The sequence below is a fragment of the Mangifera indica genome, chromosome 5 (assembly GCF_011075055.1).
Source record: "Mangifera indica cultivar Alphonso chromosome 5, CATAS_Mindica_2.1, whole genome shotgun sequence".
NCBI classification, from domain to species: domain Eukaryota; kingdom Viridiplantae; phylum Streptophyta; class Magnoliopsida; order Sapindales; family Anacardiaceae; genus Mangifera; species Mangifera indica.
This window is the reverse complement of record NC_058141.1, coordinates 19,666,767-19,692,880: the sequence shown is the minus strand read 5'-3', so window position 1 is coordinate 19,692,880 and position 26,114 is coordinate 19,666,767. Positions and strand designations below refer to the sequence as shown.

At 35.3% G+C, this 26,114-nt stretch overlaps 6 protein-coding genes and 1 long non-coding RNA gene across 8 annotated transcripts; 5 read left to right on the top strand and 2 right to left on the bottom strand.

The window, feature by feature from the left end:
- Positions 1-652: 652 nt before the first annotated feature.
- LOC123217706 (ribosomal RNA small subunit methyltransferase, chloroplastic) lies at positions 653-4,163 on the top strand. 2 transcript variants are annotated; one of them, XM_044638809.1, is made up of 10 exons: positions 655-975; positions 1,059-1,208; positions 1,460-1,516; positions 1,617-1,715; positions 1,942-2,037; positions 2,220-2,304; positions 2,793-2,845; positions 3,249-3,332; positions 3,625-3,735; positions 3,869-4,163. In XM_044638809.1, the coding sequence occupies exons 1-10, from the start codon at positions 778-780 to the stop codon at positions 3,935-3,937; spliced, it is 1,002 nt and encodes a 333-aa protein (XP_044494744.1). In that variant the 5' UTR covers positions 655-777; the 3' UTR covers positions 3,938-4,163. The 2 variants fall into 2 exon arrangements, with proteins under 2 accessions (XP_044494745.1, XP_044494744.1); XM_044638810.1 differs by lacking the exon at positions 1,942-2,037 and having other exon boundaries at positions 653-975.
- Positions 4,106-5,045, bottom strand: LOC123217707. Its single transcript, XM_044638811.1, has one exon. The coding sequence runs from the start codon at positions 4,760-4,762 to the stop codon at positions 4,253-4,255; it is 510 nt and encodes a 169-aa protein (XP_044494746.1). The 5' UTR covers positions 4,763-5,045; the 3' UTR covers positions 4,106-4,252.
- A 1,459-nt stretch (positions 5,046-6,504) lies between these two features.
- LOC123217583 lies at positions 6,505-8,680 on the bottom strand. Its single transcript, XR_006502505.1, has 5 exons — positions 8,588-8,680; positions 8,394-8,467; positions 7,919-8,311; positions 7,212-7,798; positions 6,505-6,680 (listed from the first exon to the last, which is right to left on the bottom strand). It is a non-coding gene; the product is annotated as an uncharacterized LOC123217583 (long non-coding RNA).
- Positions 8,681-10,379: 1,699 nt separating this feature from the next.
- On the top strand, positions 10,380-11,365 carry LOC123215816 (probable xyloglucan endotransglucosylase/hydrolase protein 27). The gene is made up of 2 exons (XM_044636064.1): positions 10,380-10,752; positions 10,847-11,365. Exons 1-2 carry the CDS (start codon positions 10,431-10,433, stop codon positions 11,161-11,163), a joined length of 639 nt encoding a protein of 212 aa, XP_044491999.1. The 5' UTR covers positions 10,380-10,430; the 3' UTR covers positions 11,164-11,365.
- A 1,952-nt stretch (positions 11,366-13,317) lies between these two features.
- LOC123217386 (RING-H2 finger protein ATL5-like) lies at positions 13,318-14,385 on the top strand. Its single transcript, XM_044638392.1, has 3 exons — positions 13,318-13,668; positions 13,779-13,876; positions 13,964-14,385. Exons 1-3 carry the CDS (start codon positions 13,510-13,512, stop codon positions 14,256-14,258), a joined length of 552 nt encoding a protein of 183 aa, XP_044494327.1. The 5' UTR covers positions 13,318-13,509; the 3' UTR covers positions 14,259-14,385.
- A 3,217-nt stretch (positions 14,386-17,602) lies between these two features.
- Positions 17,603-18,418, top strand: LOC123216439 (ethylene-responsive transcription factor ESR2-like). Its single transcript, XM_044636843.1, has one exon. It carries the CDS (start codon positions 17,603-17,605, stop codon positions 18,416-18,418), a length of 816 nt encoding a protein of 271 aa, XP_044492778.1.
- Positions 18,419-23,710: 5,292 nt separating this feature from the next.
- LOC123216438 (ethylene-responsive transcription factor ESR2-like) lies at positions 23,711-24,526 on the top strand. The gene has a single exon (XM_044636842.1). It carries the CDS (start codon positions 23,711-23,713, stop codon positions 24,524-24,526), a length of 816 nt encoding a protein of 271 aa, XP_044492777.1.
- Positions 24,527-26,114: the final 1,588 nt, after the last annotated feature.

Below are 26,114 nucleotides of genomic sequence, written 5' to 3'. Positions count from 1 at the left end.
CTTCATCCAAAAAATAATGAGAAAACAAGATCTGATAATACTATCTTTATACCACGATTTTTTTAATATACTAATTCAGTCTTCAAAGATTACAGATAATATATCACGTGTAATTTTACTGTAGAGGTAAAAAAGATAATTTATTCTATAAATACTATCATTACTAGACTCTTGAACTTTAGAATAAATCATTTTAAAAATATTTTATTCACTTGCGTAGAGTTATACCCAATCTTATATACTTAAAGTACACATCAAATAATGGGGAACTTAAAACCACTAAAGGTCAAGTTTTTTTTTTTTTAATTTATATATATATATATATATTATAATAATATTACATCCTCTTATAATAAGCATTAAATCAAGTATTAATAATTATATATTATTTGAATATTAATTTATCTTTAATATGAAATTATTCAAATCTTATGATATTAATATCCAAATTGATAGTTATTATAGATATACATTCACTAATTTTTTTTTTAGTGGTTCTTCAATAAAAATCTTGTGTACGAGGTGTCATCCGTAACTGTAAAGCTTGAAACTAAAAGTCATCAAGTAGATGACTTGCCGTTTCGTATCTTATGGACAGCACGACACGTCATCTGGTCCTTTACATGGACAAGTAATTTACTTCTTAAGTTGGCTTCAAGCTGGTAGAGACGGAGGGAGGGAGTAAGCATTTTGTTATCTGTACCTTTACATGGATAAATTCTTACTGGGTTTATGTTTGGATTAAAAGAAGTAAACTAAGAGTAAGTGAGTATTTCCATGGCCATATCATTTCTCTTCCCAAATCCTCCCTTAACAAACCGACACAAGTCTACGCTTCCGGCTGCGTACAGTGGCACCTGCGGAGCTAAAAAGAGAGCAGCATGCATAGTTTGTGCAAGAAGCCAAGATGACTATCACGCCACCCTTAAAGCCCTTAATTCCAAAGGCCGTTTTCCCAGAAAATCTCTCGGCCAGGTCTTGGTCACATTCATGTTACGTTCATTGGGGATATTTGTCTAACACTTCGTAGGCATTAATGGTGTGTTTTGATTTTGCAGCATTACATGTTGAATTCTGAAATAAACGACCAACTTGTAGGCGCTGCTAATATCCAAGAAGGAGATTTGGTGTTAGAGATTGGACCTGGAACCGGTTCCTTGACCAATGTACTGATAAATGCTGGTGCCACGGTCCTTGCCATAGAGAAGGTAGCGAAATTATGATTTCATTATATGGTAGATTAAATTAGGCTTAATTATTGATTTTTATTTTGAATTATTGAAAATAAGTGAAGTTAATGTTCATTAACTAGTTGGCTGAGTGTTAATACCCGTTTTCTAGTGTATATGTTTCTGCTTTATATGTCTGTGTGTGTGTGTATGAAATTGGTATTATATTATATATTTTTCTTTTCATTTCAATAATTCTTTATGATACAGACATTTTTTGTGAAATACAGGATCCCCATATGGTGGGACTGGTAACTGAAAGATTCGCTAGTACAGAGCGGTTCAAGGTGATATACTTGCCTGCTGTTGTTGGTGTTAGTGATGGCTTCTTTTTAAATTGAATAGCTCTACTGTTCAGATTGTCATCTCACCAACTAAATTCTCTAGGTCTTGCAAGAAAATTTCGTCAAATGTCATATCCGCTCTCATATGTTGTCATTGTTGGAGAGTAGAGAATCATCAAATGCAAATGCAGCTTATGCTAAGGTGAGAAAATCCACTAGTCCCTTTGCAGAAGCTGTCAACAATTAAGATTTTGTAGTATAGTTTATATATAGTTATATACATATATGTTGCATTTGGGTCCCAAATTTGGATTTATAATCAGTTGCTCGGTGTTTTGAGGTTCAAGTTGTGTACATTTTTCTCTCATCTTTTTCTTCTGTTAGCTTTAGATGTATTTTCATCTATATTCACAGCTTTTTTTTTGTAGGTTGTTGCCAACATACCTTTTAATATAAGTACAGATGTCATCAAGCAACTTCTTCCGATGGGTGACATTTTTTCTGAAGTTGTTCTCTTGCTTCAGGTTGTAATATTTTCTGAAGTAACAAGAGCTTTGATAATGGATATGCAGACAAAATAAACTACCTAGTTTGAATTGATGTATATAGACATTATGCCTTTACTTTATCATAGTTTTGGCCTGTGAGTGTGAATCATATAAAAGGTTTGCCTTTTAATGTCACTGTAACTGTTGACTAATTTCAGGAGGAGACAGCCATGCGCTTAGTGAAACCATCCTTGCGGACATCTGAGTACAGACCCATCAATATCTTTGTCAATTTTTATTCAGGTATTTCACCATATTATTACCTGTTGAATAAACAACATAACATATAAATTGCTTCGGTCAGTTCATACCTAGTATTGCCATATGCTTCTGAGCTCTGTGCTAATTTGCAATGAAATTTTAGAAGAAGATCTTCATATTCCATAGAAAGATTGACATTAATAGAGTCTCTGTATGTATGACTCCGTTGATACATCACTCCAATTTTCTCCTTGTTCAGTAATAATTTTCTAATTAATTATAGACAAAACCTAATCTATGTACATAAGGTTAGCCAAATTTGTGCTGAGGGGTAATTTACCTAGGTGCAAAAATTCAGTTGCATTATAGCACTTATTCAGTCCTTGAGAGAGAATTATTATTGATTTCAAATCGAATAAACAGACATCCATGTGTCAACTGAGTCGTTTAGACCGTCTCTATTCCAGTTGTTGATCATGTACCTTTTGGCATCTTACTCATGAGTTTTCTAATTGCAATTTTCTTTTCAGAGCCCGCATACAAATTTAAAGTCCCAAGAACAAGCTTTTTCCCTCAGCCAAATGTAAGTGGTCAAGTTACAAACTATTGCTTGTGCACGTTTTGTTTTACACTTTATTTGCTTTTCATTCTAGAAGCAGAGATCTTTGCATAATTATTTTCTTTACATTTTGGCTGTGGTTATTTGGGTTGCCCATCTTACAGTTTGATAGAAGTGACCTTGTATTTGACCTATTTGTATCTTTGTCTTATATTACCAAGAATGTGAAATTAGCAAAAAATGCCGGCTTAAAGTACAGATGTTCCTCCCAATTTGGTGGTACTCTGGTACTCTTAGCCGCCGTAGTTGCGTGATGGATATGTCTTATTTGAAATATATGTCAATTGAAGTAAATAGCAAAATCTTTATTCTTGATTATCTTTAAGAAGTTATCACCTTATGCTATATGACCTTCATGCCTTTGTAGGTTGATGCTGCCATCGTCAAATTTAAGCTAAAGCAAGCTACTGACTATCCCTCAGTTGCCTCCACGAAAAGCTTCTTCTCAATGGTCGTTTCAATTTTCTATGGCTTCAGATTGTACTTAATCCTCATATCTTTTGTTATTAAACATGATAATGAGCTTTGGTACTCCAAAGTCCACTTCATTAACAATACTGTTTTGCCTTCTTAATTCTTGCAGCTCACAACATAGAAACATCTTTTGAAACTGAAGATTTAGACAGCTGGCAATGTGTTTAAAACATTGTTATAACTTCATTAACAAGAACACTGCTTCAATGTTCTTTTCTTGATTATTCATTCAGGTTCTAGTAACATGCCTTCATGGTATATGGTTGTAGGTCAATTCAGCATTCAACGGAAAACGTAAAATGTTGCGGAAATCACTCCAGCACTTGTGCACATCCCTCGTGATCGAGAAAGCTTTAGGAGATGTTGGACTTCCACCAACTGTATGTATTCCTGAATCTTTGGGCATTCTTTACTATATCATTTGACTGCTGTTGGTGCATCCATTATGTGATATTTGTTAATTTGTCTGAGTGGATTCTTCTACTTTATTAGTTTGTTTGATCATTCATGCAGTCAAGACCAGAGGAGCTAACCTTGGATGATTTTGTGAGATTGCATAATTTAATTGTGGAAGTTGCATAAAGCATAATCTACCTTGTCCAATATCCCACAGATTCAAATCAAATAACAAAGAAAAACTACAGCAGTGAAGTATAATATCTCCAGCAGTAGTCTTCTCTGAAGGTAATTGGCAATCATGAAACGCGCATTTTAAGAATTTTGTACGATAAGCAACTGTATAGCATTAAATTATCCAACTATAATGTATACCCAAAGCTTTCATTGAATACAGAAGTAACTGAGTACATATGGAGCTTGTCCCTAATAATAAACCTTGAGCTGAATAAAGAAGAAATAAAAATGGCCCAGTTACATACTGGGTTTGAAATAAGATCCTCAGCCATGAAATTGGTACACAAGATCCAAAGCTCTTAACCTTGCCGCATGAGGATCAAATCCATTAACCCCCCCGACAAACCCATCTTCGTATAACCGTTTTTCCTCCGCCACCGCAACTGAAGACGGCGAAAGAGGGCGCTTGGCTCTCTTATTTTTGATAAAACAATCTCTCATTTTCTCCTCAACTTTATCAACACTAGTCTTGGAGATCTCTTCCTCTTCATAATCAGCCAGCATCATGGGCTCTCCACTGTTTTCATCGGCTAAGGCGGCGGCACCAGTGGCAGAGGAAAGGGAATTTTCAGCGGTGGGTGGCGGTAAATGGGTATTGGAGGAGAGAAAGGAAGAGAGACGTTGATTGGCTTGATGAAGGAAGGAATAGATATGGAGAAGAGAGGTGGGGTTAGTGGTGGTGGGAAGCTGTTTCGCCATGATGGTTGCTTGTTCAAGCGATAGTATAAGCTCTGTTAATGGCGGCGGTGGTTGTGTATTGTCGTCGTCGTTCATCCTCTTTTATTTTCTGTGTGCTGTTGTTTTCAAAGTGGATTAGAGAAGAAGGCTCAACCGTTCAAGCAGCTATTGTGTATGGACTATGGAGTCCAGGTGACCAAGTTCCCTTAAATTGGCCGAGCTAGTATTAGCATCTTCAACTCACGGTCACGTTTTTCTGACTCTATTCAAGCCGCAGGCCTGTTACGTCTGAAAGCGTATAAAATTTTTTTCGGTGGATTCCTTGTTTCCTTTCTTAAGAATTATTTAAAAAAAAAAAATGAAAAGTTATTAACCTCATGAATTGTTTTTATCTTTGTGAATATTTTATTTTTGACAATAAATCTTTTGTTTCATAATTATTATCATTTAAGTTTTTTTTTTTTTAAAGAAATAAAACAAACAATTTTGCTATTATCTACCTATAAGCATTGTCCTATGTGAGAGTTAAAGGTAGATTTAAATTGAATTAAGGTTAAATAAAAATTGATTTGATCTTGATTTGAAATTAAAATAGTTAATTTGAGTTCAAATTTAAACCAATCAGTTGGTGAATAATAATACTGAAGAAAAAATTTACAAGTTATTTAAGAAAAAAAATCACTGAAGAAGAAGAAAAAGAAGTGTAATGATATGGATAAACCTTCAAATTCAAACTAAATCTTTTGTTAAAATTTGACTTATTCAAATCAAATATGGATTCAAGTTCAAGTCGTCTTGTCCCAAAAAATCCACCCATAAAGATTATAAGGACAAAGGATTATTCTCCATCTAAGATTTAATACAAAGATAAATATATATTCATGGGGTTTTAAAAACTCAAACATCCATTTATAAACTAATTATTGTTAAAATTTTTTTATTAAAGTTAACAGTAAAATTGTGATTTTGCCAATAATATTAAAAAAGATATAATTTTATTTTATTCTCTTCAAATTTTGAAAACTCTCATTTCACCTGCAACACCCCCCCTCCCCCCCAAAAAAAAAACCTTAGGGGTTTTCTCTCCTTTCTAGCGATAGTGGTCGTCATTGTCTCCATTTTTAGCCCGGTTGTCTCCCTCATCAACATACTACATTGATAAAGATGAGAGACAAGATGATTTGTCTCTGTCTCTTCTTCAATAGATCATCTCATCTCTCATTTTCATTAACAAAAATGAATCGATATCGTCTGTTAAGGAGGGAGACAGTCGGGCTAAAGGTAAAGATAATAACAACCACCATCGTCAGAGTCAGAGAGAGAAGAAAACTCTAAGGATTTGGGGGAGGACGTAACTTTTCAAAGTTGAAGTTAAGAGTGAAATGAGATAAAATTATATATTTTTTTATATTATCGGTAAAATAACGATTTTACCTTTATGTTTAATAGAAAATTTTAACAACAATTGATTTATAGATATATGTTTAAATTTTTGAAATCTCAAAAATGTGTATTTATCTTTGCATTAAAACTTAGAATGAGAAATAGTCCTTTGGCCAAATTATAAAAAAGAAACAAACCTACTACTCTTTCTTAACAATTAATCTATGACTAAAAAAGAACTTTCTTTGTTTTGGGAGATTCTGCATCATGAAACACTTCCAACTTTTTTGTCAATGCAACCAACAGTAAAAACATTCTCAAGATTGCAATTAAGAATTTGTTGAAGACGGGGCTAAACATGTCTGTAAGATACTGACAAGGAGAGGCATACATTCACAAATAAGATTTCAGCATGGTTCAAAACATTCATATATTTCTGAAAAAATTGACAATAATTTACATAAGGATGTTGCTGTCTAACCTATGCCTACACTTTTACCATCCGTAAATAATAATCTATTATTGACAGGGCAGATGAACAGAAACCAAATCCAAAAAGATTGTTATGATTCAAGAATTGATACATGTAAAGATCTCTCCTTTTCTCAAAGCCTGGTTGTCTGGGCATCGGCTGGAGAAGAAAAGAAACATTGTCACAAAAGTCACAAAGATAAATGTATATACTCTATAGATTGAAGATTAAGAAACAGGTAAATAGAGACAAAGTGCAAAAAAATTTCAAGGTTTTGGAGGTGTCAAGACTCAGCCCCTGTCAAGGCAAAGGAATTACCACCAGACTACCGAAAGGACACGACCATCCAACCAAATTCAATTTTGGTTAAATCTGATCCAGATTTGATATTTAATAATTAAGTAGGCAACATTATTGTTAATATTTATTTAAATAGTACATCAATCAAACCGCTAGTTGATCTAGATTGACCCTTTCATTGGGTCAATGTCTTATCCAGGTCTTAAAACATTGATCTCAACATTGCAACTTGAAATGAAGAGTGTAGGCTTCTTAGCTTCACTGCTATTAAGCCTTTTCATATTCTGAAAGTGCAAATGTGAAGTGAAATCAGATTTACACCAGTCAGTCATCATCGTAGTGTTTACTTTGTCAGTTCATCACAATTTATCTGTACTTAAACAGTGATACCTCAAATAGGATTTGAAAAATGATCCTCCAAAACCAGTACACCATGACATTCCGAATTCAGCTTCATTATGTCCATCTATAGAGAAAGCTAATCAGCAAATACATGAGAATTTTGTGCATTATGAATCTACACAAGTTCATACCTTTTAGTGGTTCAATGAACAATGCAACTCAACAAAGAACAAACTCTCAATCTTAACTTGTAGAGGTCAGATTTTATGCGATTGGTGGCAAAAAGCATTCAAATGTCACAACATTTTGTTCTCCACAACCAGATTTCTCCAGAATATTTCTGGGTTTTGTCAAAAAATAGCTGGCATAGGTCTCGTTTGTTCTTCCAATAGATGTTACAGTTCTGTTAAGCAATCCTTTAATTCACTGCATTAATCATTTCAACAAATAGGTTTGAAATTAATATAAAGCAGGAAGGCTAATTTCAGACTCATACTAGCAGGCTTGATCAAGAATAACAGGTTTGCCATTCTTGTCAGAGCTGATATTCCCACTTTACAATTCTCCATGCAGTAAGCATGGCTCTATGACAATGTCTTCAAAAAGAGGTGCAAAGTTCTTCATCAGTCTCTGCCCTGTTAAAGAAGTTTCACATAAACATCAACCATATTAGAATCTGTGACAGGTTACACTTACAATACTCAACAAGGGCAGAAATTACCGCTAGAAGAAAATTATAACAAGAATACCATTACCTCTGTGACAAATAGTTGAATTGCCATACTGGGCTGATGCTAACTTCAGATGGTAACCCAATCTATGCTCTGCATAAAATACAATCCAATCTGATTTCCATGTGTTTATCTGTGGAGTAATATAAAGGTAATTTAAATGAATTAGTTAGAAGTGAATCAATGTGCAAGTTTAGTTTTCATCCTGAATTGCTCAGCATAACACCATAATGAAGAATTATGAGGATAAAATTCTGATAAAAACCATAAACAATGCAGATGGAGATTTTAATAGTGCTAGGGAAAACTAATAAAATTGATCGAAGTAACCTGCCAATGGTATTATCAACACAAAACCAAAACCTTTACTGTATTTCCCTGCTTTGTGCATTTCAGCTAGCTTCCTGCCTAAAACAGCTGCAGAACTAGCAGTGGTTAAGAACTAAAAAAGAGAATGCTAGTGCTATTATAATTTTAACATACAATTCCTCGGCCTGACCTGATCACCCCTAGAAAAACCAAATCAATGAATTCCGTGATGATATATGATCCTCCAGTAGGTAATGCTCCAACCTACAAGAAGTTATGTACAGATTTTATCCCCATGTGGAAGACTAGAACTACCACCAAGAAAATATTGGTTTGTCACTGGCAAACTGCTCCATATTAGAATAAACTATAAGACTTCCTCACCTCTTAAATGGTCTAGGTATTCGGATCGATCTGGTTTCATACATTGCACCAAGGCCAAGAGACTCCCCCTTAAACATTGATGGTCCGACACCCTGATCCAGCATTTTGACATCTTTAATATATAATTTCAAACTCTTATTCCTTTGAACAGTAGTAATAAGTAAACATCAAGAACCCATTCAACAGATGGATGGTGGTAGAATATATTCAATTGATAAGCATCACATACCATACCTGTTTGTTTTAACAAAGAATGAACCAGCGTCAGTGTCATAACGACTAGCTAGATTGACGCAACCACCGCCTATAGGACTAAACTTTGTAATTTGGGTTGCCTTTCTTCAGAGAGAATCCATTCAGGGACTTGGTCATCACTCATTGCCACCACTATCAGATATCCAAAAATCAATTTTTATTAACGAAAATTCACATAAATTGCTTGTAATTTCTGCATATCAAGATTGTTTCTCGCGTGGCAGAGCAAGCTCTATATTAATTCTTTTCAGAAACAAAAGGAAACCCATGGCGAGAAATTTCTGAAAAGCCTCGAATGAATCCATTACAAGGGATGCTAAAATGAAGTTCAAGGTACTGTTGCATGTTGCCTCGAAGCTCATAAATGAGTCCTATAACAAGGAAATTCAATATCTAAAACAAAGAAAAAAAACAGCTAAAACAATACATTTCTCGAAGTACGAATAAAGGGAAATTAATTAAAATAAGTAAAATTTTAAGCGTTTATACATTTTTAAGCCACTCCAGACAAGTTTTACCAAAATAAGCAAACCGTATTTTTTTTACTTTTTTTACCCTTATATTGAAAAACTAAGTAAAAATATTTTTTTTGAGAATGTGCGTCGGTTTATGGTGATTACGATGGTGGCTAAGGATTTTACAATAAAACCCTAAATATGTCGAATTATATATATGGATATTTTTGAATGTTTCAAACGCTTAAAATGATGTAGTTTCGATGTTAATAGATGTCTGGAAGTGTAGCTGTTGAGAGACAAAAACGCGCAAATTTACAGTGTCGCGCAAATTGTGCAAAACACTGTTCACATTGCGTAAAATACTGTTCACACCGCACAAAAGAGATATCATAGTCTGTGAACAGGATTTTTGCGTGATTTTGCAAGCGGTCTGCGCAATTAAACAGTGTTTGTGTGATGTGAACAGTGTTTTGAGTAGTATGAACAGTGTTTGCGCTGCTTGCGCGACACTGTAAATTTACGCGCTTTTGTCTCTCAACGACTACACTTCCAGACATCCATTAACATCGAAACTACATCATTTTAAGCGTTCGAAACATTTAAAAATATTCATATACATAATTCAACATATTTAAGGTTTCACTGTAAAATCTCTAGCCACCATCGTAACCATCATAAACCGACGCACATTCTCAGAAAAAATATTTTTACTTGATTTTTCAACATAAGGGTAAAAAGGGTAAAAAAAATATGGTTTACTTATTTTGATAAAACTTTTTTAGAGTGACTTAAAAACGTATAAATACTTCAAATTTTGCTTATTTTAATTAATTAGCCACGAATAAAACTGAACGAATATATTACTAGCAAATGTACTGCCTTTATTGAAGGAGCGAGGAGAGGGAAGAGAAGGGAAGCAAGAGCTAAAAGAGAGAGTTCCCCTGTGTGCTATTACCACCATTATCACTCCAGAGAAAGTTGTCCTCTGTTGGGGGACAAGGGCTTGTTTGGTATCAGGATTAACGTGCACTAACCAGAGACAAACTTATCCTTGAGTCAATTTTACTATCATATTTGATTTATAACGAGTCCCTCCTGTTTTCATTGAGTTTGACCTGACTTGAATTGAAATGGCTGATCCAGCGCTCCACCTAACCCAACCCATCAAAGAAATCGCCATAGACTACACTCCAGAAGCTTGCACACATTGTGCTGACACAAACTCCATCACTCTCACCTACGACCACCGTGGAGGTGCCAGGTGGCGCTCCACCACTCGCTTCCTTTATGGCACCTTCAGCTCCCTCATCCAATGCCCCAAAGGCAACACAAGCGGTCTCAATTTCAACATCTATCTCTCCTCCTTAGAAGGTGACAAATCTCAAGATGAGATCGACTTTGAATTCCTTGGCAAGGACAAAACCATCGTACAAACTAATTATTACACCACAGGTATAAAATATCGAAACTTTTCATCATTTATCACATTTTAAATGTATCCGATATTTCAATTTTTTTCCTTTCTGATGTGACCGTGTTAACGCAGGGACTGGGAACAGAGAGGAGATTTATGATCTGGGTTTTGATTGTTCTGATAGGTTTCACGAGTATGTGATCAAGTGGGGTCCAGATTTGATCGAGTGGTTGATTGATGGAAAGGTAGTGAGAAGAGCAGAGAGAAAAGAAGGTGAAGGGTTCCCAAACAAACCCATGTTTTTGTACGCTTCAGTTTGGGATGCTAGCTATATTGATGAGGGAAGGTGGACTGGACCGTACGTGGGATCTGATGCACCTTATGTTTGTCTCTATAAAGACATTCATGTGCCTGTTGGATCTGCTGTCAACTGTTCTTGTGATTCTTGATTTGGTGAGTCGGGGTTGTTTCAATTCAACGTCTGTTAAGATTTTGTTTGTTCTGCAATTTTCTTCTTTGAATTGCAATGTCATTTGAACGTTTGGGATTTCATGGATTTGGTTATGTTTGTTGCTAGCAAAATGTATCAAGCTATTTCAATCTGTTGTAACAAATTATCTGTTTCAATAATCTGATTTACTTTCATTTTTAGCTATGATATCTTAAAATATAAGCAAAAACTTCTAGCTTTGTGATTCTGGCTGTGGGAAAAAACATTCTGGCTACGAGAAACTGTTCTTAAAGAGACCATGAAATGGAAACTTGATTCTATGCATTTCAATCCTGAGAACAGGACTTATGAATTGATTGGTGCCCTGTAATGCTTTGAATTCTGATGATTAAGAAGGGTGGAAAATCAGCCCTTTTGTGGTTATGGATACTAGACTGGAAAATGTGCCTAAATTCCGAAACTTATGTATTAGATTTCTGTCTTCTTAAATTGACATTGTATGGTATTTAAGGTCTCACCCAGTTTCTTTTTTTATTTATTCTGACAACTATCAGCTGTCTGCCATTTAGTAAAAGAAGCTATTTTAGGAGTGATTTCTTGAAAAATGACATTTTCAAATTGTATATCTTTGCAAGAATTATAGAAGTAATCTATCTTTTTACCTTTTTCGTTAGCTAATATCATGTCTAAAGGATTATATATGACTCAAGTAGGGGAAGAAAATGGCATTTTTGGCTGTGAGGTGTTGATGTACTTGAGGTTTTGTTAGTACACATAGTTTTATTGTACTTTAAGTGGGCTGAAAATGCCTGGCACGACTGCCTTTGCATTAAATTAGTAGCTTGATGCAATTGTATAAAGCAGTTTGTCATAGAGTAGTTTTTGTTGTAAAACGCTCAAAAAACTACCCAGAAAGGCATTAGTTTGCAGGGATCTGCTTTCTTGTGCTGCCTCTGTTGTGAAATGCAAGGAAAGACCATGGAATCTTTATTTCAGTTTGGGCTCGGACCAGTCTTAGACGATTTTGTATCCGCTGACCCAAAAAAAAAAAAGCACCGATTGACTTGCAGGATTTGCTCTCCAATGGCTTTGCCAGAGTTTTATCACTTTCCAAGGAACCCAACTCCCAGGTAGGGATGGATTCAAGGCAATCAAACCTGAACAAGTACTGGCTCGAGTTTGGCTAGAATCTTTAATAATCAATTCGAGTTTGAGCTGGTGCATAGTTTCGTTGGAAAGTTGTCAGTGGATAAACAATATTATCGATAAGATAATCAGTATCACTGAATGATAAACAATATTACCAGAAAGATAAATAAGTCGAATTTGTGTCAAACTACCAAGTTAGATATCCATTTTGATTTTGGCTCATTCGAACCGAATTTAATCAAGAGATAAACATCTAAGTCAAGGAAAAACAACAAAACCTCAAGGATTGTGAACCAAGCACCAAAATGTTGGCGATAGAAAAGAAGGAATTCACGGTACAATCAAAATTTAAAGAAAAGACGTTCTGTGGAAATAGATATGGAAACCTTTCAGGCTATGTGGCATTGTCCTCTACTTTACTCACGACATCTAATGGAAGGAATTCTTTCAGGCAATCTTTCGCTAGCCTTTTTCTACTGATTAATTTGTTACAAAGGGGAAGCAACCAAATTAAAAAAAGTAAGCATGCCCTTAATGGACTAGTTTTCTCCCACCGAAATCGCTGAAAATAAGATTCAATTTGAATACAAAATAATCAAATTTAAGTGAGAAAAACTAAAATTTAAACTCGATTTTGATACCGTTTTGAATCATTTAAAAATCAGCTTTTATTTGCCGACTAAATCCAATTGTTGGGCTTGGAAGGACAACAAAGTCTAGGCCTCATCCTGTCCAAACCAGACCAAAACTACCCAAGGGAAGGGAAGTTCTAGGCCTTAAAATTTCAAAAACCACCTGTGGGAAGGTTCTAACGTCTATTGCTTCTTTCTTTTACATTTTCATTTGATTTTACCGTTGGAAAGACTTTTTTGCCCGCCAAAACTGACTACCCGGCTTAATCTCAACCCTTTGATGTTAATCTAATCAACTTCTGTGGGTCCTCGATCACTAAGGACCGCACATAGCATAAATTACTGAGAGAAGAAAACGAGCTTGTCTTTTTCTTTCCACGTTTCTCTTCTCATCCCTTTGAGTCCACCCAAAGCGATGAGGATTCCATATGCATATGTTTGCTTCGTGGACTTGTATTAAAGTCTTGATCTGGGTTTTTGTTTCTCTTCTTATTTTCTTTGCTTTTCATAACCTTTCTGCCTCTGCGAATTGGGTTCAGGAAGCAGTGAGTTAGAAATTAGAGATGTGGGGTTCCAGTATGAATATGATAACAACTGTAATTGGGTTTGGGATGAGTGCCACTTTTATTGTGTTCATTTGTGTGAGAATAATCTGTAGGAGACTTCGAGGGGTGGAGTCAGGGCCAATGTTTGAGATTGAATCCAGAAATGATCTTGAACAGGTATAATTTTTTCTCTACTTGCTTTTTCAGAATTGCTTCTTCACAAAATTTTGTTGCAAAAATTCTGTTGAACCCGTTTTTACTTGGAACTTTTTTCTGTGTTTTGGCAGCCAGAGCATCGGACTAATGGCCTTGAACCGGTGCTGGTTGCTGCAATTCCCACCATGAGATTCAACCATGAAGCATTCAATTCTGCAGAAGATGCACAGTAAGTTTAACCACCAAAAATCGTTCAACAATTGTTTGCATTGATATTTGTTTTCCCTATAATAGATTGAATTGTTGTGTCTTGCAGGTGTTCAATATGCTTGGGGGAGTACCAAGAGAAAGAACTACTAAGAATAATGCCCAAATGCGGCCACATTTTTCATCTTTCTTGCATCGATGTTTGGCTGAGAAAACAGTCCACGTGCCCAGTATGTCGATTACCAGTAAACGAAGCTCCTGAGAAAAAGAATATGAGGCAAACTACATTCATCAATTCTCAGAATTTTATTCACCATTCAAGCCTATGGCAGCTACGTGCCTCTGAAACTTCAATAGCCACTGGAAGTAACCAAGCACGACTTGACACTGTTACTGAATTGTGAGAGCCATGCAACTCTTGCTTCTTTGAGTAATGTTGCCGATTGTAAGTCTTGTGGTTAAGCAAAGTGTATACTGTTTGAGGCTTTGTATAGATCATTTGTACATAGCAATGGATGAAGTTTATTGTCATTGTGTTGGGAAAGGATTGTCATTGTTTTGGTAAGTTGAGAAAATGTGCTTAATAGCCTGATAGCGTTCGCATTTCATATCTGTGGTACCACACTGACCTACTTCGCCAAAAAAGGAGCTTTATCATATCAACCATACTAATGGATTCATGTGCCCACCTTCCTTTAACCGATACCCAACAAAATAGAATTTACCACAAATGATCTATAGTTCATGTGTGCTTTCCCTCCTTTTCTCCCCAAATGATTCTTTATATTTATTTAATATTATAAAATATATTTAAAATTCAAATTTAAATAATAAATTCTTAATTGTTGAGGAGACTAGCATAGGGTGCCAAACCTCCATTATTTATTATTATTTTCTTTTTTTTTCTGGTTACTTCCAGGCCCTCAAAGCTGTTCTGACATGAATTTAGGTGCAGCTACCAGTCTCCAAGTCGGAGACCCGATCCAACCAAGTCTTTTTCAAATCGAAGCCCAAATTCTGCAGCCCAACTCAATTAGCTCTTCTTTCTGTCTGAGAAAGTTTCTCCCGTGAAACAAATGGGTATGGGAGATTTATTATTGGCAATCGAACTCTTGTAAATTAACATATCATTTTTGTCCAAACTCAAGAAAATAATTTCATTTTATCCCAAATTTTCCATTTAATTGGGGGCCTGCTTTTTTTAAAATAGTTGTTGAGGGAGCAGATTCCTCTCTAATCTAAATCTCAAAAAAGATATAAAATAAAAAAAATTATGATCAATTTTGTAAATGGCTAATGTTACAAGCACTAGTTTTAAAACTCAAATTAAATCGGTTAATTAACTAATCCAATTAAAACAAGGCAAATTAGATTTAAAATGGGCTACATAGAATACATTTGATTAGACCGAATTGTCCCCTTCACCGGATCAATAAAAATTGATGCTAAGTAGCATTCAACTATATTGTCTACTCACAAGACCATAACACAATACAGATAAAATACCTTCTGTCCTAAGAGCGAGAAGGAAAACTTTTGATCATTATAAACACTTATCATGATTTCTTTAACACACATTTTTCCTCCTATATTGTTATGGGATAAGAATAATTTTTTGCTAAATTAGCACAACACGACGATCTTACATTTGTAACTTTGTATATTATCCTATAAAGGTAGTTCAAAAGTGTCTCTCTTTTTTTTTTTTTTGGGAATAAGTTAGTTTATAGTTAAAAATGTTACCCTCATCATCATCATTTCGGTATTTCTAATCTCTTACATTAAATTACAATCATAATTTAGTATATTTTTGTTGGTTTGATTTTTAGCACCAATAATAAACAGATAGGGTTAGATTCATTCTAAGTTATTCAAATTTAGGCTAAACATTAGATTTATTTTTATAAAACCAAGCCGAATTCAAGTTAATTTGAATATTAGAGTTTAAATCAATTTAAATCAAATTTAAAATTAAATTATTTTCGAATCAAATTTGAAGTTTAACACATTGATATCAAACCAATCTCAAATTTATTCTTTTAAACTTAAACTGTGTCAAGTAAAAAATGCCAATAAATGAAGGAATCACCATATATATATTGACAATATTATATGGTAACATATTTGAAAAATAATAATAAACCTTTTTATTTATAAGATTTTCTGACTAGTCTTGAGTGGAAGATTGGTTCAACCTGGAATTATTGAAATTATCGAGGCATGGGCGATTGAATTTTGCTACCAAACATGGATGAAAAATTCAACGATAAGTTAACTTGAAGGGGAACATGTTGCCTCATTCCACATTAAATGATTTATACAACCATTTTGAACCGTTGGATTCTCAAATTAATCTAAAATAATCCCAAGATAAGATGGAGTTTATTATCCTTCTAATTGTAATCATTTAGTTAATAATGCAATGTGATTGGCAGGGTAATTCTGGCACGTACCACGTGTCATTCCACACGTGTCTTAACTGCAAAATCCAGTAGCTAATCAACAAAATTCTCATTTCCAACCACAAGGGACCGAAAATATTGGGAATCTAAGGCCGCATTACGTGACTATAGTCATAATCCATGGCCCATTTATTAACATAACGACAACGCTTTGTGCCTTAATTACCCGCTAATTTAATGCTAAAACAAATTAATGATCCGTAAGTAATGGTATAATTCTGTTCAAAAAAATGGGCAATTGGGTGAGGAACGTAACAACCAGCAGAAACGACACAGTTTTTGGAGCCCACACAAGTCACTCAATCACCAAGTGCTAAATTCCAACGGTAATCTCCACGTCACTCTCAATTAAACTAATTTTCGCGCCGGATATTAAAATTGGAAATGAGATCCAACGTTCCAAATCCGTTCTTCATTTACAAGCTGACAAAATCGGACCGCCTTTCTTCTGTCGTTTTGTCTCTGTAATTTTATATGATTAAGAGATTTAGCTTCTTCTAATCAAGTCATTATCAAGCGGCTTGGTCTTTAATTCTTAAGCTGATGGCCTTCGACTCTTCATGGCTGTAAGGTCTGTCAAAGACGATGTTAACTAAAAGGAACTCATATTCGAAAACATGTCAATTTAAAGTTTTAAAATGATGGAATAACGAAAACGAACGAGCGTTCTAAACAATGAAATAATGGAGCAGAATCATTCCAAAGATAAAATGACTTTTGAACGGTTGTTCCGAGGATTTTGTTATTGTTCATCCTAGAAGTACATTAAATCGTCCCAAAGTCAATCACAAGAGACTGAAAAATTTAAGTTAGGGAAATATTGTATTTTTGGTTCCACTATATTAGAAAACCTATTTGATGCAATGTAACGAATTTAAAATAATTTTCTTCTTAAATTAATCAAATAGATGTATTATCAAACTAAGTCAAATTTCTATGTTTTTGATTGATTATTTTTGCCATGGATTTTCTCTTCGCAGCTGGGTTAGTGGTTCTTGCCAGCACTACTGAACTTAAATCGTCTTGTAAATGATCGATCTCTGAATTTTATATTGTAGGAATGACGAAGTTTCATAAGCCGAGTTCATGGATATGGAGCCAAGCCAATGCAGTTTGCAAAGTTCATCAAATACATGATTGAAGATTAAAATAATAAGAGGAAAAAGACAATATAGAAAATAATATATAGACGGGTGTTATTCAGTTATACCCATAAATCATCAGTCCGAGATAGTGGCCACCTTATATATAGAGCAACACATCAGTACTTTGTAATTCAGGTGCCGATGGCAGGGCCTGAATCAACTAAACAGACCGCAGCTACAAACGCCAAGGTTCAGGCTCAGCCAACAAAACCAGGGGTTCGCAGGTTTGTTGGAGTCCGGCAAAGGCCCTCGGGCAGATGGGTGGCAGAAATCAAGGACTCATCTCAACGTGTGAGACTATGGTTAGGAACATATGATACACCAGAAGAAGCTGCCAGAGCCTATGATGAAGCGGCTCGAGCCCTACGTGGGGAAAATGCTCGAACCAATTTTGCCTCCGTTCATCCTTCGATCCAATCGGGTTCCTCCCCTTCTAATGGAGGTTTCATATCTGAGTCAGATTATCAGCGCCCTGGATTTAGCTTCTCTACCTTGAAGGCCAAACTGAGCAAGAACCTACAAAGTATCATGGCTAGGAATTCAGAAAATAATAAGTCAACAAAAAGTAGAGTGAGTGATCACTGCACTTTTGCTAGTATATTCCACTTCAGGAGCTACCAATACCAAAGCTTCATGAGCATAAAGAACATTGAAAAAGTTGTGCAACCTAGCATCATCGTGCCCCATGTAGCAGACGAGCCAACATCTTGGGAAAGCTCTAGTGTTTCTGATTGTAGCAGTGAATGGATCGGGTTCCGGCAACCTGGGGTGGATTCAGATGGGTCAGATATTGGAGAAGTTAGCGTTGGAGATCATGGGTTCATGGATCAAATGACCGGGTGGATTGATGGCCCAGAAATTAGTGCCAGCCATGAAGGTTCGAGGAGTAAGAGGTTCAAGGTTTCTTCTTCTGTTGTGGTTCCTCCAACCTTTAGTGGGTCTCCACCAAATCTGTGATCCATGTTCGTGTTAGATAAATAGCCAGAGCTGGCTTCTTTACAGAGGGATAAGAAGCTTAAGCCATTTGAAGTTGTTGCATGCTGTTTTGAGTGATGATAAACATAAGTTTGAAAACATGTACAGTAAAACTTATGACAAATATATGTTACTGTTTTCCATGTTCAGGTTCTTCAAATAATCATTTGACATGCAAGTTATGTTCCCTTAGAGACTCTTTTTATGTTACATGTGCTGTTCAATTGATTAAGACGATAATAAAGTTAACATATAAAGGTGTGTGGGTTATGTTATATGTGAGACACTGAGATGTGATCCGCAATAATATCCCAATGACTAGAGCCTAGAAAGAAGTAAAACACGGTCCTTTCCTAGCATGACTGGTTGAAATCGTTCACTCTAAGTTTTAACTGTTTTCCTTGGTTTTTAATATTTTCTTTTTCTTTTTCTCTCTCTTGTGGGGCGAGAGCACGAAGTATCTATCGCTACATACCGTTTACAAGCTCCTTTGTGACTATCTAGCTACCCGCACCACACTAGTAGTCAAAGAGACAAACGTTTGGAGGCCTGGTAACAAATGTTTTGGAGATGAGATTTTTCGATAGGGATGATAAATGGAACAAGACGATTAAAATCTTCACAGTCGAATACAAAAATAAATATATTATCACCTTGTCTTCTTCCCTAAATATCTCCTAAACTCTTGAATACGAAAATTTCTTATCATTTTGTATAAGAGAAGGGAAAAGATGTCCCTGTAGAGAGGGGGGATTGGGATTTGGGTTTTTGGTCTTGCATGCCCCGCCTACTGCCATCCTAAGCTATATCAGGAGCAATAATCAATAACCAAGTCGTCCATCAGATGGTTTGCTTAATTGCTTATACGCGTACGCAAGGCTTAGACTTACAAATTAATTCTTTTCTTTCTGATCATCTTGTAGTCCTATCCAACAAAACGGTGAGTACGTCATCATTCTTGCCACAGTGCATGTAATTCCAAGCGTCCAATACTTAAAATATTTGTATAGATATACTGCATTGTACAATATATATTATAGTACAAGAGCGGTGAAAACACACTTGAGAATCTCACTTCAAGAAAGTTCACAGTACTTATAGTAGTTTATCAAGAGAGAAACTCTTTTATAAGTTCTAGGTTAGGGAAGATTAACAAACAAACAATACAAAGGACAAACGTTGTAGTTCTCTTACTACACGTGTTTACTGGCTCAATTATACATGGCTGGCGCAATCAGTCTGAATCATCGAGGTTAAGATTATCAATCATTGAGTGAGCCTGATTGGCCAGGCACATGTAACATATGCATGTAATGATCTCCTAGAAATTTCTTTATTGAAGGTGAAGGAGAAACTTGGATTAGAAAAAAGCATTCTATCGCTTACCAAATCGAATAAATCAAGTTCGCTATTATACTTTTTTCTTACTTCGTTGTCATACAATCAATGGCTACGATGATGATGATCAGTAGTTAATCGCATAGATTCTCAGCTGTAATCTAATACAAACTATAAATTCTGAAGTGAAAGTGAAGCACTCATAGACAAGTAAAAGTTTCGACAAAGTGTTTTTGGAACTTTATTGGAAAGTGGGTTGTCTCTCTCAGTGGCTTATAATTTATAAAGTAAGATGGTGATCAATTTATGGATAATCGGTAACTTTTTTTTATGCCTGCTGCTGTGTCAACTTTGAGCTTTAATTGATAGATGCTTGGATTGAGATTCTTTTATGCTGTAGGTCATCGTTTATGATAGCAAACTAGTCAAGTTTCAAATTCTTGATGCTTGCTGGTGCCTTGGGAGGCTTTCAACGATATTGACAAACTAGAAAACCCAGTTAAGCGGGCATCGCTTGAGGTTCAAAACTTGTAACAATTGAAACTTGGGTTACCATGCTTCATAATCCTCTCCCCTAGGAAAAACAAAGACGCTCCTTTTGGAGTTGGGGGAAATGGGAACCGTCCCTTTTTGCAGTTTTCCACATGGACGCAATACGAGACATTGGATCTCGATAATACTTATGCTACCATGAATATCAATTCTCAGCTACAAGAAAAATTATATATATATAAATCTGTCACCTTCTTGGACTAGTGGATTGGGCAATACAAATTTCAATTACTGTCGTGCCAACGCTTAATTGGGAACTGTGGCTAACAAGTGAGAGATTAGCATGAATCAGAAATTATGCATGCATTTTAAATCAAACTTCAAGTGTGTAGAAGTTGGAAGCCAAATCTGATTATTATCAAGTTTTACTTTTAAAAGGTCTCACGAGGGACGGGAGAGCATGCATGCATCCCCAATTTTGATTGGGTTTTACGTGAGATTGAAGAGAAATAGGAAAAAGATGGAGGAGATATCATGATAATTAGGTCTTGGATGTTAGAGATAGACGAAAAAGGTCATTGGTGGTGATTTGAAAACGGAGCTAAACCTTAGGTTTAACTAAAACTTTTTAAAAAGTTGAGAGAGGGCGGTAAGTGAAAAACAAATATGAGATGAAACCCTAAACTTGGGGGGAGAAAAAGTCAATTTTTAAACTTGAAAAATAATTAAATTAAAAAAATATTAATTTTTAAAACTAAATAAAAAATAATATAAATTTTGTGGGTTTGAAATTTATAGGGAAAATAATAGTTTTATATTTAGATTTATAAAAAAATTTAATAAAAGTTTAGAGATAAATAGAAATATAAATATTTGAAACTTTATAAATATATTTTTGAAAATAAATTAAAATTTGAGTGTGAAAAATAGTATTTTAGCCACCGATGAAACTAAATTTCGTCGAGAGCATGTAAAGATGGTTATTGCATTTGAGTTGGTAAGCCTTCAATCCGAAATCAAGGTCATTAATTAATAGGTGCTACCGACGCCTCCTAGATGATGAAAACGGAGTTAAATGCAACCACTCATTATGAAATTCTACATCTAGATAAAGACAAAATATAAAAAATAACAAACACGTGTGGGGTGTGTGCCTTTTTCTAATTTAGATGGAAAACAGCTGTACAATTTTATTGGCATCGTTCTTCGCATTTCTGGGGCTCGGGTTATTTTGATCATTATAAACACTTATCATGATTTCTTTAACACACATTTTTCCTCCTATATTGTTATGGGATAAGAATAATTTTTTGCTAAATTAGCACAACACGACGATCTTACATTTGTAACTTTGTCTATTATCCTATAAAGGTAGTTCAAAAGTGTCTCTCTTTTTTTTTTTTTTTGGGAATAAGTTAGTTTATAGTTAAAAATGTTACCCTCATCATCATCATTTCGGTATTTCTAATCTCTTACATTAAATTACAATCATAATTTAGTATATTTTTGTTGGTTTGATTTTTAGCACCAATAATAAACAGATAGGGTTAGATTCATTCTAAGTTATTCAAATTTAGGCTAAACATTAGATTTATTTTTATAAAACCAAGCCGAATTCAAGTTAATTTGAATATTAGAGTTTAAATCAATTTAAATCAAATTTAAAATTAAATTATTTTCGAATCAAATTTGAAGTTTAACACATTGATATCAAACCAATCTCAAATTTATTCTTTTAAACTTAAACTGTGTCAAGTAAAAAATGCCAATAAATGAAGGAATCACCATATATATATTGACAATATTATATGGTAACATATTTGAAAAATAATAATAAACCTTTTTATTTATAAGATTTTCTGACTAGTCTTGAGTGGAAGATTGGTTCAACCTGGAATTATTGAAATTATCGAGGCATGGGCGATTGAATTTTGCTACCAAACATGGATGAAAAATTCAACGATAAGTTAACTTGAAGGGGAACATGTTGCCTCATTCCACATTAAATGATTTATACAACCATTTTGAACCGTTGGATTCTCAAATTAATCTAAAATAATCCCAAGATAAGATGGAGTTTATTATCCTTCTAATTGTAATCATTTAGTTAATAATGCAATGTGATTGGCAGGGTAATTCTGGCACGTACCACGTGTCATTCCACACGTGTCTTAACTGCAAAATCCAGTAGCTAATCAACAAAATTCTCATTTCCAACCACAAGGGACCGAAAATATTGGGAATCTAAGGCCGCATTACGTGACTATAGTCATAATCCATGGCCCATTTATTAACATAACGACAACGCTTTGTGCCTTAATTACCCGCTAATTTAATGCTAAAACAAATTAATGATCCGTAAGTAATGGTATAATTCTGTTCAAAAAAATGGGCAATTGGGTGAGGAACGTAACAACCAGCAGAAACGACACAGTTTTTGGAGCCCACACAAGTCACTCAATCACCAAGTGCTAAATTCCAACGGTAATCTCCACGTCACTCTCAATTAAACTAATTTTCGCGCCGGATATTAAAATTGGAAATGAGATCCAACGTTCCAAATCCGTTCTTCATTTACAAGCTGACAAAATCGGACCGCCTTTCTTCTGTCGTTTTGTCTCTGTAATTTTATATGATTAAGAGATTTAGCTTCTTCTAATCAAGTCATTATCAAGCGGCTTGGTCTTTAATTCTTAAGCTGATGGCCTTCGACTCTTCATGGCTGTAAGGTCTGTCAAAGACGATGTTAACTAAAAGGAACTCATATTCGAAAACATGTCAATTTAAAGTTTTAAAATGATGGAATAACGAAAACGAACGAGCGTTCTAAACAATGAAATAATGGAGCAGAATCATTCCAAAGATAAAATGACTTTTGAACGGTTGTTCCGAGGATTTTGTTATTGTTCATCCTAGAAGTACATTAAATCGTCCCAAAGTCAATCACAAGAGACTGAAAAATTTAAGTTAGGGAAATATTGTATTTTTGGTTCCACTATATTAGAAAACCTATTTGATGCAATGTAACGAATTTAAAATAATTTTCTTCTTAAATTAATCAAATAGATGTATTATCAAACTAAGTCAAATTTCTATGTTTTTGATTGATTATTTTTGCCATGGATTTTCTCTTCGCAGCTGGGTTAGTGGTTCTTGCCAGCACTACTGAACTTAAATCGTCTTGTAAATGATCGATCTCTGAATTTTATATTGTAGGAATGACGAAGTTTCATAAGCCGAGTTCATGGATATGGAGCCAAGCCAATGCAGTTTGCAAAGTTCATCAAATACATGATTGAAGATTAAAATAATAAGAGGAAAAAGACAATATAGAAAATAATATATAGACGGGTGTTATTCAGTTATACCCATAAATCATCAGTCCGAGATAGTGGCCACCTTATATATAGAGCAACACATCAGTACTTTGTAATTCAGGTGCCGATGGCAGGGCCTGAATCAACTAAACAGACCGCAGCTACAAACGCCAAGGTTCAGGCTCAGCCAACAAAACCAGGGGTTCGCAGGTTTGTTGGAGTCCGGCAAAGGCCCTCGGGCAGATGGGTGGCAGAAATCAAGGACTCATCTCAACGTGTGAGACTATGGTTAGGAACATATGATACACCAGAAGAAGCTGCCAGAGCCTATGATGAAGCGGCTCGAGCCCTACGTGGGGAAAATGCTCGAACCAATTTTGCCTCCGTTCATCCTTCGATCCAATCGGGTTCCTCCCCTTCTAATGGAGGTTTCATATCTGAGTCAGATTATCAGCGCCCTGGATTTAGCTTCTCTACCTTGAAGGCCAAACTGAGCAAGAACCTACAAAGTATCATGGCTAGGAATTCAGAAAATAATAAGTCAACAAAAAGTAGAGTGAGTGATCACTGCACTTTTGCTAGTATATTCCACTTCAGGAGCTACCAATACCAAAGCTTCATGAGCATAAAGAACATTGAAAAAGTTGTGCAACCTAGCATCATCGTGCCCCATGTAGCAGACGAGCCAACATCTTGGGAAAGCTCTAGTGTTTCTGATTGTAGCAGTGAATGGATCGGGTTCCGGCAACCTGGGGTGGATTCAGATGGGTCAGATATTGGAGAAGTTAGCGTTGGAGATCATGGGTTCATGGATCAAATGACCGGGTGGATTGATGGCCCAGAAATTAGTGCCAGCCATGAAGGTTCGAGGAGTAAGAGGTTCAAGGTTTCTTCTTCTGTTGTGGTTCCTCCAACCTTTAGTGGGTCTCCACCAAATCTGTGATCCATGTTCGTGTTAGATAAATAGCCAGAGCTGGCTTCTTTACAGAGGGATAAGAAGCTTAAGCCATTTGAAGTTGTTGCATGCTGTTTTGAGTGATGATAAACATAAGTTTGAAAACATGTACAGTAAAACTTATGACAAATATATGTTACTGTTTTCCATGTTCAGGTTCTTCAAATAATCATTTGACATGCAAGTTATGTTCCCTTAGAGACTCTTTTTATGTTACATGTGCTGTTCAATTGATTAAGACGATAATAAAGTTAACATATAAAGGTGTGTGGGTTATGTTATATGTGAGACACTGAGATGTGATCCGCAATAATATCCCAATGACTAGAGCCTAGAAAGAAGTAAAACACGGTCCTTTCCTAGCATGACTGGTTGAAATCGTTCACTCTAAGTTTTAACTGTTTTCCTTGGTTTTTAATATTTTCTTTTTCTTTTTCTCTCTCTTGTGGGGCGAGAGCACGAAGTATCTATCGCTACATACCGTTTACAAGCTCCTTTGTGACTATCTAGCTACCCGCACCACACTAGTAGTCAAAGAGACAAACGTTTGGAGGCCTGGTAACAAATGTTTTGGAGATGAGATTTTTCGATAGGGATGATAAATGGAACAAGACGATTAAAATCTTCACAGTCGAATACAAAAATAAATATATTATCACCTTGTCTTCTTCCCTAAATATCTCCTAAACTCTTGAATACGAAAATTTCTTATCATTTTGTATAAGAGAAGGGAAAAGATGTCCCTGTAGAGAGGGGGGATTGGGATTTGGGTTTTTGGTCTTGCATGCCCCGCCTACTGCCATCCTAAGCTATATCAGGAGCAATAATCAATAACCAAGTCGTCCATCAGATGGTTTGCTTAATTGCTTATACGCGTACGCAAGGCTTAGACTTACAAATTAATTCTTTTCTTTCTGATCATCTTGTAGTCCTATCCAACAAAACGGTGAGTACGTCATCATTCTTGCCACAGTGCATGTAATTCCAAGCGTCCAATACTTAAAATATTTGTATAGATATACTGCATTGTACAATATATATTATAGTACAAGAGCGGTGAAAACACACTTGAGAATCTCACTTCAAGAAAGTTCACAGTACTTATAGTAGTTTATCAAGAGAGAAACTCTTTTATAAGTTCTAGGTTAGGGAAGATTAACAAACAAACAATACAAAGGACAAACGTTGTAGTTCTCTTACTACACGTGTTTACTGGCTCAATTATACATGGCTGGCGCAATCAGTCTGAATCATCGAGGTTAAGATTATCAATCATTGAGTGAGCCTGATTGGCCAGGCACATGTAACATATGCATGTAATGATCTCCTAGAAATTTCTTTATTGAAGGTGAAGGAGAAACTTGGATTAGAAAAAAGCATTCTATCGCTTACCAAATCGAATAAATCAAGTTCGCTATTATACTTTTTTCTTACTTCGTTGTCATACAATCAATGGCTACGATGATGATGATCAGTAGTTAATCGCATAGATTCTCAGCTGTAATCTAATACAAACTATAAATTCTGAAGTGAAAGTGAAGCACTCATAGACAAGTAAAAGTTTCGACAAAGTGTT